The sequence below is a fragment of the Gymnoscopelus microlampas genome (assembly GCF_963454915.1).
Source record: "Gymnoscopelus microlampas genome assembly, chromosome: 5".
Classification (NCBI taxonomy): Eukaryota; Metazoa; Chordata; class Actinopteri; order Myctophiformes; family Myctophidae; genus Gymnoscopelus; species Gymnoscopelus microlampas.
In genome coordinates this window covers 37,236,384-37,249,918 of record NC_139942.1, presented here as the reverse complement: position 1 = coordinate 37,249,918, position 13,535 = coordinate 37,236,384, and the positions used below count along the sequence as shown (strand labels likewise).

General features: G+C 41.8%; 1 protein-coding gene across 1 annotated transcript in view; it reads right to left on the bottom strand.

Annotated features, from left to right (window-relative positions):
* LOC311045745 (kinesin-1 heavy chain) overlaps nucleotides 1–11,838 on the bottom strand; it is a 29,363-nt gene extending 17,525 nt beyond the window's left edge. The window contains exons 1-9 of the mRNA XM_084057763.1: nucleotides 11,429–11,838; nucleotides 5,192–5,279; nucleotides 3,919–3,992; nucleotides 3,511–3,615; nucleotides 3,166–3,214; nucleotides 2,670–2,725; nucleotides 2,484–2,571; nucleotides 1,728–1,852; nucleotides 94–198 (exon numbers count right to left, since the gene is read on the bottom strand). Of these exons, the coding sequence (XP_083913889.1) occupies nucleotides 94–198; nucleotides 1,728–1,852; nucleotides 2,484–2,571; nucleotides 2,670–2,725; nucleotides 3,166–3,214; nucleotides 3,511–3,615; nucleotides 3,919–3,992; nucleotides 5,192–5,279; nucleotides 11,429–11,557 (819 nt within the window). The 5' untranslated portion in view covers nucleotides 11,558–11,838. The remainder of the gene's footprint in view (nucleotides 1–93; nucleotides 199–1,727; nucleotides 1,853–2,483; nucleotides 2,572–2,669; nucleotides 2,726–3,165; nucleotides 3,215–3,510; nucleotides 3,616–3,918; nucleotides 3,993–5,191; nucleotides 5,280–11,428) is intronic.
* Nucleotides 11,839–13,535: the final 1,697 nt, after the last annotated feature.

Below are 13,535 nucleotides of genomic sequence, written 5' to 3'. Positions count from 1 at the left end.
TATGGCTTTTCAAACATGCCTCATTCTATTATTTCAGATAAGAGAATAATTTAATGTAAGAGAGAGACGCTGTGTGAGCTGTGAGTTACTCACCGTTCCTTCAGCCAGGGCAGAGATGACATTCCCCAGGGAGGACAGAGACTTGTTGATGTTCTTGGCTTCATCCAACACAGCGCCCTCGGCTCCAGTTTTACTGACCTTAAAGTCACACACAGACATAATGTACACAAGGCTCTAAGAAGCTCCATAGCAAGAACAGCCAGGTTTAGCGATTTCATTCAGTATGTTAGTTACTCTGTGACGCTGATACTGACAGCGTTGGACGGCTACGAAACTTAGAGTGAGGTTGGGAAGGCATATTTTGACTGATGTGGTGGACTTAAAAGCTGACATGACAGCCAGTGTTTCCTTTGAGATTTCATGTTGCAGTGGTGCTTGAGGTATTTTTAGTTTTGGCTTCTTTTCCCCCGTTTTTGTCCCAGTTGTGGTTTTACTGCAGGTTGCATTTTTGGCCCATGGTTGAAGGTAATCTTGTATGTAGAACCCTCAGTCCTGAACAGGAACTCGTTTTTCCCACGGCACCGCAGACAGCCGCGGGAAAGTCTGCCACTAATCCTTGTGCCCAGTACCGTCTACAGGTAACCAACTTCACTGTAATACCAGTAATGCGTGGCAGGAATAACCGCTGGTACAGAGTGATCATCTTCCATAAATAAGATAATTGTACTGTATTTATTGTCAAGCATATATTTCTGATTTGTGATCTTTTGCCAATTCTCTCCACAATTTAGTCCTTATGCCAATTCCCATGTTTATTTAGTCCCTGTCACTGCCAACCCATACTGTTGGTTTAGGGAGGGTGTAGACAACCATGTTTACTCCGATACACAGGGATGCACCAGACACAGGTACAGTGACAGGAGCATGTACCTAATATCTCCCACCTGCATGTCTTTGGGTGGGAGGAAATCGGAGCACCCAGAGGAAACCCAAGTCAACGCAAGGAGAAAGGCCCAAGTGGCTCCCCAGTTCGATTCAAACCAGTTCATCTTTATCTTGACTGCCGAATTACTAGTGTTAAATGATGGGCGGTTGAGGTCAAACTCTAAGCAGCAGTGTTGCAGGGTAAGGGAGTGAAGTGTGTAGCAGAGTTACAGTATATGAATTCACACAATGTTAAAAATAATTCACAGAATATTAAGTATAATGTATATAGCGAGATACGGAGATAAGTATTCACCACATAACCACAACTTCATCATCCACCATTTCTGTCAAACATGCAGTAGGTCTTACCTCAGCACATTTGTGCTTGTTACTCTAGAGGTCATTGTGTCAAGTAATATCCTACAACCAGTTAAACCCTATACTTTAAAAAAAAAAAAGATATTGGGGCTTTTCTGGCTTTAATGGTAGTGTAAAGTGTAGATTGACAGGAAACAGGGAGAGACATGCAGTTAAGATCGTCTGGAACGGGACTCGAACCCGAGATGCACTGTCAGGCTGCTTTAGGACCTAGGTGCCCTGAACGCTAGGTCAGGGCACCTTTGTTGACAGTGGTCCCCCAGGGTTCTGTACTTGGTCAAGCTACAATCTGCTATTTTCACCAAATATACAATGTCCAGAATAGGGACACTAGCATTCATGTGGTAAAACACCCTGGAAGAATCACCTCTAAATATGGCTGATTATCTGCCTACAGCTATCTTAGTAGTTGATGTGTGTACCTTTTCACTGCCAGCCAGGTCCACCAGGTAAAGCTTTCCAGTGAGTTTCTGCTCCGTCGCTGTGTTCTCCTGCTTCACGTTGATCACGAAGATGCTGTGACTCCTGGAGCTGTGCTCGTTCATGTCTAGGAGAAGGATGAATACTTTTGTAAAAGGTTTGTAAAAGGACCACAGCACCCTGGGCTGGCAGGTGTGGTAACGTGATGCAGAATGTTCAATGAAACTTCACTCCACAGAAAACAATATTTCAATTAGGGATGCACCGAATGGGAAATTACGACATTTTTTGTACCATTGCTGTCATGGCTCTGCCTCTGTTGTAGAGCTACATGATTATGGCAAAACTTATAATCACTATGGGTCCATATTGAGATCAGTTATAAAAACAAATATATATATATATATATATATATATATATATATATATATATATATATATTATTTTTTTCTTTCTTTTTTTTCTTTTTCTCGGTGTTAAAATCTATTCGGCCGAATATGCTTTTTTTGGCCATATTCGGCCGAATATATTGGGTGGCCGAATATTCGGTGCATCCCTAATTTCAATCATTTCATTTAACTTCATGGTTGGTGGATCCTACTAACAGAGGTTCACATAAAACATCTGCTCAAAACACACACACACACACACACACACACACACACACACACACACACACACACACACACACCAAAGTGAGTGAGTGAGACACATATATAGAATAAGTATACAATACAAAAATGTGTGTAATATCTTACTTGTGACTGCTACATGTCTGTTAGATTTGCCTTCATCAATGGTGTCCATCACCTCCTCTGGGCTGCAGACAAATCTCTCAGTGCAACCCTGTAATATGTATGACAGAACATTAGCACATTGTACGCAGATGTATCTCACATAGTGGCTTTGATTACACATTCCTGCACAACAACTTGTTTTCTCACCTTGACGTAGGGTACTCTGTTTTTGTCTTCATGGACCGATAGGTTGGTCTTTGACACTGGAGAGGAGACAGAAGCACATCCTGTCAGTGTATTCAGTCGAGGGAATTCTGTTTTCAACCACACTAAGCTATACCACTCCACTGATTCAATTCACTTAAACTCCCTAAGGGCAAATAGTAGACCAGGAGTTTTTTTTTTTTACTTCTAGGCTCCTGTGAAATGCATCATTAGTTTTATCCCTAAACATGACATTGTAAGGCTAGGACACGTGACGCTCTAATCAGGGAGAGTCTGGTGATATATTCAACAGTTGCCTTAAGGATCAAGACCAAATTATACAATAATAACATACTTATTACACAAGCATTCTATCAGCACCTACATTTCATTAAATTGTTCTGCAGCTCGTACTGTAAACAAACCAATTAGCCACGTGAGGTAAAGTAAGGATATGAGAGAAGAGAGGGACTCAGCATCCATCATCCTTGTCACTTACCATCCAGAAGGTCCCGGATTTTGTCCAAGTAAATTTCAAAATATGACACCTGTGAGAGGAGGATATTATTTCATTATGTCAGCATCCAGTTATGTAAATTCTGGCAATGTGATTTCAAAGTGATATTGCTACATTCATGGACAAAAACAATATTTGATCGTTGATGTCCCAACGTTCTTCGGTGCTTTTCAACATGGGCATGACGTTGAGATTATGGGCTAGGAAAGACTATTTACATGGTTTATAACTGGCAGCAATGAAGTTATCCGTCAGAAAATACTAAAAACAGAAAGATGAAGGAACGGACAGGTAGAGTGAGAGAAGGACAGCTTCCTGTCTACGTGCCTTGATATGGAACTCCAAGTTCTCATCCATGGAATAGATGTAGTTGAAGATATCCTGCACTATCCTGGGGATGATCCCCATGCCATCTGTGTCATGGAGGTTCCCCTATAGACAGAAAACAAACGTCAGCATGTCATGGTTAAGTCCTATAACTGCTGGAAACATGAGGCTGAACAGGGAGGATGGACAAATGATCAGGAATAAAACTGTAGAGACTGTATGTGTATGATAACATACTGTTAAAGAAAGTACAGTAAGTGACATATTTCAAATAATCTGAATTGTTCAAGTTTGGGATAACACAAAGTTTGTCTTGAGATTTTCTGTATGAGCTGATATTGACTTCCCTCGTTCAGCGACTAATATAAGATACTGTACTTTATTGTTAACGGCACACAAAGCCCTTACCTCCATGGTGTGTGTTTTGCCAGATGACGTCTGTCCATATGCAAAAATTGTTCCGTTGTATCCATCCAGGACATCTGTAACAGACCACACAACAACATGGCCGGTTAGGTTTGGTCTACAGTGTATAAATTCCACAATTCTCTGTCAGTTAGTCTGTCGTTCGCATATCTCAAGAACTGCTCAACCAATTGCCTACATATTTGTCATGTGTATTAGAGCAGTGGTTCTCAACCTGTGGGTCGGGACCCCCAGGGGGGTCCTCACATGATTTTAGGGGGGTCCCCAGATGACAGTGAAGTGACAATTTAAGGAGGAGTTCACCCAAAGAAATTACTTATTTTCTATCAATTGCACACCCTATGAAGCCTTGAATCCATGGATTCTTTTTTGTTTTGTCGCATTCCTAAGCTAATTATTTGATTCCCGTCTCCTACCGGCTAATGTATCCGGTAGGAGACACAAAGTAGATTATTTGTGTCTCCTGCCGGAAATACACACGTCCTCAAACTATTGTCTTAGGAATGCCACAAAAACAAAAATAAATCCATGAAATCAAGGCTTCATGGGGTGTGTAATTGATAGAAAAAAAAGTATTTTTTTTGGGTGAACTCCTCCTTTAAGGACTTTTTTGACTGCATCAAAAGTAATCAACAAACTATACTATAAAAACTGGTCAAACATTGGCCAAATTGTCAAATATTAGAAAAAAAGCAAAAATTGAAAAAAGCAGATCTACAAATTGTGAGCTTGTAGATCTGCTATTTTCACAATTTGTATCTGTGCGTACTGAGCCAAACTAAATGCCTCAACTATTTTGGGGGTCCCCGGTTCAAATCTGATTATTTTGGGGGGTCGCGGCCTGAAAAGGTTGAAAACCACTGTATTAGAGGTGTGGAAATAAATCTATTCTAAGATGCATCATGCTGTGAACATGGAGGACACAGCATCAATGCAGTGTCATTATATAATATTATAATTAATATGTATTTGACTGTTGTATTAACAGATGAAAAAGTAGCCATTGGCAGTAACGTAATTAGTAATGTAAGAGAAACATAGAAAATTGAGATACATTGTAGAATTGAATCGTAACGGCTAAATCGTAATGAAATCAAATCGTGAGGCCAATTAAGATTCAGAACTCTAATGCTGACACCCGGAATAAGAGCAGTGCAGATAAATAAATAAATAAATACATGTGACATGAATGACGGGCACACGTGGACTTACATATCTCTTAAACAAGTTGGCCAAAACACAACAGAGACCTCACCTTTGACAATTTTCTGGGCACAGGCATTGTACACTTGCTCTTGTGTTGTATTAGACTGGAACACTCTGTCAAACTGGTACGGTTTTCCCTGGAATAGTGAGAAAGAGGAATTATTTATAATGCCATTATGATACTCATCTTTTCAAAGGCCCTTTAAAATGGCCTACAGTCATATGTGTGTATTGCACAGTATTAAGAGAATATCTGCCCATACACCTTCCCCAATAAAGCCTGATTATCCAAAAGACTGTTCCACTGAAAAGCAATCTCCCGCATTCTACTGATGCTCTCAACTTAATGAACCACTGAAACCAGGTAGCCCATCTTCACACTTAAACAGTCTACTCTCTACATAGTCTGATAATGAAATCAACTGTTCCACCAGACTCTGCATTTTTACCTCTGGCTAGTGGCTGAGGAGTTAGGCTAATGCAAAACAAAGAAGAGAGCTCCTGCTGATTAACCTATAATTTACACTAATACGCTGTAAGGGCTATCAAGTGAGCTGAGAAATTACACTTGAAAATTATGCATATAATTTATAAAATGTAGTGGATATAAATGGTCAGTACAGTTATATCCACAAGAGGACACTTGCCGCCAATTGTAGAGAACAAGCTTGCAAAAGGTTATGTGAGGTGTGAACTAATATTTATTTCATGTCTTTGAGTCTAATGCAGAGTGACATTACTTCACCTGAGTTACAGTCTGAGAGTTCTACTTTAATCAAGAATCAATAATGTTTATGTATCACTACTCATACAAGTACAGGCAGCCACGCCTACTAATCAAATGCATGTTTTTAGAATCAATTGCACATTTTACCCCACAAACTTGAGCCAAACTTGCTAATATTAGAAGCTACAGGAGCAAGAGTAGCACGGAATTAGATTTGAGTCTTTGACCAGATATCGCTCTCATTTAAGTCAAGCCAAGGCTTGATTATTCATTTGGCCCTATAACATTATGGTGAAATATCAAATGGCACAGTTCTAACGAGAAAGCAATCAATGGGTATATTCAAAGGGAGACAACTACAGGGTAATAACATTGAAGCGATTTGACTGACATGGCGTGCCGTCTGCACAGGGTTAGAGACTTATCTGACTCATCTTGTCTTCTGTTGTGTGTGGTGTGTAATCAAGTACAAAGGGATAGCTCTTCCCAGCGGGAGCCCTCAATGTTTCAAAATATACATGCCTTAGTAGCAGAGGGTGGTAATTGTCAGGTTGGATGACAACACCTATATGAATTAGTAAAGCCCCACCAGGGAGCAGAATGTTGACACTGCTCTCCTTAGGTCACCATGGACACCACACACTTTGATCACAACTTCCTGGTTTGAGTACAAATCCTGAACAGGAGCTTCAATCATTAATCGTGAAAACACATATTTGATTATGATGGATCGTAGTAGTTGTGATTTAAAGAACAGGAACTACAATAGCTGAGAGGGGTTTCAATTTGTCCACATATCACCACCCAAGGCATTAATGCAACCATAGAAAGAAAACAAGGGACCAGTGGTGTCTATTAACGTCACAAATCTATTACAGTTCACCATTGCAAGCCACAACCTACCCAATAGAGCAGTGCTGAACCAGTATCCACCCTGTCTAGCCGAAGTTCAAAGTACTCACTGTCACTGGTGCTACTGGTCGCATTACCTACTATTCAATGTCATGGGATTACTCATTTCAGTCAACTGTATATTGCACCGTGAAAAGCATTGTTATTGTTTCACAAAATATGTGTTTATTGTTCTTCTCAGTTTCCTGGCCCACAACGGCCCCATCATGAAATTACTCAGACAAGGCAATTCAATTACTAGTGTAAAGCAAAGTCCGACATAGTTCTGCCCCATCCACATGATCCCAATAAAGCAGTGTCTTGTCTGACTTCCACCAATTAAATTTGTGTTACTAGGCGAAATTAGGCCACCGTTCCAAACTTTAACCAATCTGGTGTTGATGTTTACCTTGCTAATATTAGAAGCTACAGCAGCAAGAGTAGTACGGCACTAGATTTGAGTCTTTGACCAGATATCGCTCTCATTTAAGTCATCACTCTATTCCCCACCATTCTGCTTTCATCCTCTCCTCTGTGGTTAGACCAACCTAAAAGTAGCACAGCTGTGTCCTGGCAAGGCATCTGAATGCCAATATGTGATGTGAAAGTATAGCCTGAGAGGATGATGTGCTCTTTTTCTGTACATGAGTGACAGGGCAAGAAATGGGGGCATGAATAATTCACCCACAGCAGAGACACACTTGCTATGCCGGCAAAACCTAGCCGGCAAACGCACTTGTACCACCTCATCTGGAAACCTCATCTCATTCCCTTGTTCCCCTTCCTTCCTCCTCCCTCCCTCCCTGGCACAGGCCTGGCCAAGCAGGCATTTGAAGTGAGGCATGGCTGAGAGAACAGGCACTGCAGGAACAGAGTGAGGAAAAAGCCAAAAATACCAAAGACTCAGCATCAGCACAACAAAAAACATCCAAACATTACAGTACATGTAGCTAACCCAAGAGGCCCAAGCTGGTCTAGCTGCAAGCCAGAGCCTTTTTTTAAAGGCAAGCTGGTTGGCTTCATCGCAGGCCTAGACGTAAAATCACGACTGCTTAGGCTTAAGCCTTAATACAAGGCCCACGCCCTAGATTGTTTCAAAAATAGATATGAATAAATATGAGGCATCCAGGATAAGAGCATCTGCAAAATAACACGCATCATAATAATCACCCAGTCGCCGGGCTTGTTTCCTGCTCTGATTGGTAGAACAGCTGGTTGCCAGGAGAGAGGACACCGGGGGATTACCCAAGAGGTTTGTACTGCTGCCTCTGCTGCTTATGAGTACCGTCAGTGTAGTAGCAGTTCATAGGACAGCAGCTGCACTGCTAGAAACTACTAAGCCCCATAACACTTGCGTCTTTCACAATGTGCACTGGCATTCTGGCACCATGACTGGCACGTCGAAGCGGGCTGGGCACCATGACTGGCACTTCGACGAAAGGGGCTGGGCAGCATGACTGGCACTTTGATTTGGGCCGGGGAGCATCGTGCTTGGCTGGCACGTAGGAAACAGTGAGCTTTCTAATGGAGATGGCTCAGACAGGTCCAATGTCTGCATCACCAAAAGCTACTAGTACTCACCATAGCTAAAATGGCCTTATCTATTTTGTATGATGTAGAATGAATAGGTCTTTTTATTTTATGCCATATTATACACAACCTACAATCAGACAATCGCGAGAACACACATGGAGCTAGACAGTTACAGTAGTCTAGACCTTGTAAAAAGCTTTTGGCATTTCATTCCTTCTCCTCACTTCCTGAGGTGTGTCGACTGTGTAGGTGGGCACCAAAGTCCATGAAAGACAGGACAGTTAAGTTTATTGTTACAGAAACAATGTTTAACCATATTTTCATGTAAAGTCTATTTCTTTCAAGCGCCGTCAGACAAAGGTTTATGCACAGCTGCTGCAGTATGCTTCATTGCTAAAATCACTACAGTGATTAGACAACTGAACTAAAAGAAAAAACCCAGCCTATATCAAACTTTATAATGAAGCTACGGATAAAGAAGGCGTACATTAATTTACAGTGATGCTCGATGCTCATTAGTGTGATATGTACGAAATAACAGAGCAACTCTCAGGTGCAGGACGTGATCAGACTGTCAGTGAGAACAACAGGTTACTTACTACATAGCGAGGGATGTTAGAGGGATGAAAGAAAAACGTTATGGTCAGATAAGTCATCTACAACATATATTTTCAACAAGTGGGACAAGTGCACGTGTGTCACACGCAAAGATAACGGCACAGGCCTGAATGCTTGACACCGACAGTGAGGCAGGTCCAGTGTTTTACTGTTGGGATGGGAGGGGGTGTTTTCCTGGCATGGTTTGGGACAGTCCTTTTATCCTATTATGAAACACTTCTATCCTGAAAGGGATTGGTATCTTCCAGGATAAATATGCACAGGGCACGAGGGGTCACTGAATGGTTTTATGGGTATGAAAATGATGCTAATCATCATATGCTATGGCTTTCTCACACCAGATCTCACCCCAATTGAACACCTATGGGAGAATTTGGACATGTTAGACAATACTCTTCACCGCCATCATCAAAACACCAAATGAGGCTATTTCTTTTGATAGAATGGTCAATGGTGTTACATGATTCTTCTAGTAGAGTTCCAGAAACTTGTACAATCTATGCCAAGGCACATTGAAGCTGTTCTGCTGGCTTGTGGTGGCCCAACATAGTTTTCCCCTTTAATTTGTCACCTGTCTCTATGCTCAAATGGCATGGCCATGAAATGTCATGAGACTAACTTCTACACAGGGCCCTTGAGCAACTGGCAAGTGTAATGATAAGCAAGCTGCAAGCATCATCTGGACAACAACAATCTAAACTGATGTTGTACACAACTAAGGGCATTTCCTTCTTTTGTCATAGTGTAGTGTAATCGTGCCCAACGCATTAGCATTATCAAGTGTTGAGGGGTCTGTTTCACAAGAGGACTAATTAGGCCAAAAGAAAACAAACAGTAAACGGATAGGATCAGTAATGGCTCGGGTGTGCATTGTTGTCAGGAAATTGATCTTGAACTGGCCAGTGTCCAGCGTCCAGCTTGATGGAAACAAAAAAGAATTCACTGAAATCAAATCTCCACCATTGCACTCTACCAAGAGAAGGTTGTTTAAAATAGCTAATAGCTAACAAATGTCACTTTAAACCCGTATTAATGATGACAATCAACCAAGAAGGACCAATGACAATCGACAAAAATGTCGACTCTTTGCAGTGGCACATATCTACGTCATTTTTGTCGACGCTTTCAGTTGAATATACGTCATTTTTTTTGGCCGAGCAACTCGTATTTGCCTTCAGTTCGCTCTTTGCTTGCCATTGAATATTAGTGCATATACGCTTATAATGTTTTTAATATGAAATATGAATAGATTGAGTCGGCATAAAACATACACCTTATAATGCTGAAACCAGGCTTGGATTGAATAACAGCTGCTTAAGTCAACTGTTAGCTATCGTGCAAGCTAGGCCAGCTGACAGATTAGCTGGCCTTGGCTACTAGCTATAGCCTTGAGCGAGCTACTGCTAGCTAGCTGACCAGCCCAGTGGAGACTAGCCAAGCTTCCTGCAACCTAGACACATTCACTCATACTGCACCCCACATTTAGGCCATGGTTTTGATCGGCATTCATTGTCAGAATGTATATCTTGATAATGAATGACAGCAACGTTAAACACCACGAATTCAGAGGGTTTCCCAAAAAAAAGTCGCAATACAGGCGAGCAACCGGTCCTCCTGTAGCCCCGTTTGGAAGCTCACTCCACGATAGCTCCGAGATGAGGTCCCGTTGTCTCGGGTCCTGGCAGAGGTAGATTCCGACCAAATGGAGGGAAGATCACCTTTTTAGCAACATCGTATCCAAAAAGTTAAATTAGTCCGAGACACCTAGAGATGTTTGCAATTTCGCCGGACTGTACAATTTAACCGATGGGATTGAAAAATCGGTTTAAAACGTTTCTTTAGTCAGCCTGTGCCATGTTTTTCCATTGTAGCCGAATCGGGAGCAGTACAGGCACCTGCCGTCGGCTGTCCACCCGGGATGAATGGGAAAACATTGCACAGGCTGACTGAATACGCGTTTTGAAAGTATTTTTCAACCCCATCGGTTACATTTTACTTTCCAACGAAATTGCAAACATCTGTAGGTGTCTCGGACTACCATTACTTTTTGGATACGATGTTGCGAAAAAGGTGATCTTCACTGCATTTGGACGGACTCTACCTCTGCCGGGACCCGAGACACCGGGACCTCATCTCGGAGCTATCGTGGAGAGTGAGCTTCCAAACGGGGCTAGTCCTCTTGTGGCTTTGTGTTGAATGACAGCTCAACCACACAGCCTGTCATGTCGCTCTTGCCTTCATTTTATGACACATAAACGCCACGTCTAAATGAACCCCCCACGGCTATATAGGCTTTGAAGGGCTAATATGGGTTTGCAGCCGATGAGAGTCAGAGGGTCAGCAGGACAACAACGCAGCGACGGACAGGTCAGTCAGTGCAGGGCTATCTTAACGTTAGCCAACAAGCTAACATGCTAACCGCCCCGAGACAATCACAAATGGCGTACTGGATGACGGTCGGTCACACCACCGACAAAACGGGTTAAATATCCAACAACCGAGACCAAATAAACTCACCGCGATGACCACGTTCTCTTCCCCTTGAAACTTGGGAATGTACTTGTCCCCTCTGGTCACCTCTGAGCTGTTCAGGGGCCTAAAACGGCACATCACTTTGATAGTGCACTCCGCCGGGACGTCGGCCATCTTCCACCAAGATAGAAATAATTCACACAATAAAAAATAAAATTAGATCCTAGGATCCTAAGGGGCGGCCTGTTGGGGAGGGGGAGGGAGGGAGGCCGAGCCCCTCGATCGGTCCCGCTCTCTCGACGTCTGGAAAGTGCAATAATCTGTCAGTTCTTCGACAAAAATAAGCTATTTCGCCCTAAATCACTTCCTCTCCTGTGTGGGAGCCATGATGCCGGTGGATCAGTGCTGCTGCTGGGCTGGTGGCCACCTCACCCCTCCCTCCTGCTGTGTATGTGGATCACAATGACGTCACCCCCTCAGCACTATAGCACTGCCACTGACAAATACCAAAACACTCGCCCCAAAACACACAGTCGCCCCCGGGCAAATCCGTCGGTGTTCAGCTGGTATTCCTAAACGTAACCTCAGTAAATGGCCAACGCTAAACCTACCTAACCGTATTCCTAAACGTACGTAACCTCAGTAAAACGGTGCCAAAACATAACCTTATTCCCAAATTTAACTTCAGTAAAACTATGCCTAAACCTATGTGCCTAACCCTAAACTTATTTCTAACCTTATCCTCAGTAAAACAAATACAAGAACCGCTGGTCCGCGAAAGAAATGGGGGCGAGCGTGTTTTGGGGTGAGGCTTCTGGTTACCCTATCAATGGCAGTGGTGGAAAAATTAATATAAAAAAAAACGTAACTTAAGCAAAAGTAAAGTATCAATACTGTAACGTAGATATACTCTGTTACAAGTATTTGTCCCGTATTCAAAAGTATCAGTATCAAAATATACTTAAAGTACCCAAAGTAAAAGTAGTCATTGTGCAGAATGTCAACATGTTCATGTATAAAACATATTTAGTGAAGAAAGTCAAAAATAGCAAAAATCATAATCTATTGTTCTGCTGTCTTGAAGAATATTCTTCAAGACAGATATATACATATATATACATATATATAACAGTATAGTCCTATATAGACATAGGAAAATCTTAAGAATACTTATTTTCAGCCATGAAACGTATTCCTAGAGGAACATTAATAGTGCATGACCTCACTGAATAGATGTTAGAATGAAGTAATGCCAGACTAAAACGCAAGTGGCAGAACAGATTGGCCACTCCCTGAAACAGGGGATATCCTTTTTCCATTGCTTCTACTTACTTAGTTCATCCAAATACCAGTTTGACTGGCCTGCTTGTGTTTTCTCTGGGAGTGGATGATGGGTGTGGCACTGCTGTGTAGGCTGTCTGGCTAGCCTTGTTGTCAATGAGCAACACGTCCCAAGACACCACACACACACTGTGTCCATTTCCTTGTGTTCACTGGGCTCACAGGGCTGGTGGCATGCAGTGGTGTAAAGTAACTAAGTACATTTACTCAAGTACTGTACTTAAGTACACTTTTGAGGAATTCTTACTTTACTGGAGTGTTTCCAAATTTCAATATTTGTACCTCTATTCCATTACATCTCAAAGGCAAACATTGTATACTTTTTACTCCACTACAATTATTTGACAACTTTAGTTACTAGTTACTTTGATTATTATTACAAAACATGCATTAACCACGTCAGCCCTATGCAAACTTAGGCTATTTGGAAATAGCCGATCTACAAGCTCACAACACGTCGCAAAGCAACGCGTTGTGAGCTTGTAGATCTGCTATTTTCAAAGCATTTTTATACATTTGGAAACTTGTGAAATGGGACATTCTGCAAAATGAGTACTTATACTTTCAGTACTTAAATATATTTTAATGCGAATACTTTTTGTACTTTTACTCAAGTAAATTTTGAATACTGGACTTGTATTTGTAATAGAGTATTTCTACATTGTGGTATTGGTACTTTTACTTAAGTACAAAATGTGATTACTTCTTCCACCACTGGTGGCATGGATGGATGACAAGCATGGTGGATTAATAATATTTAGTTACTGTTGGGTAAACCAAAAAAGTCAAATCTGAATTTAAAAAGCTGCTC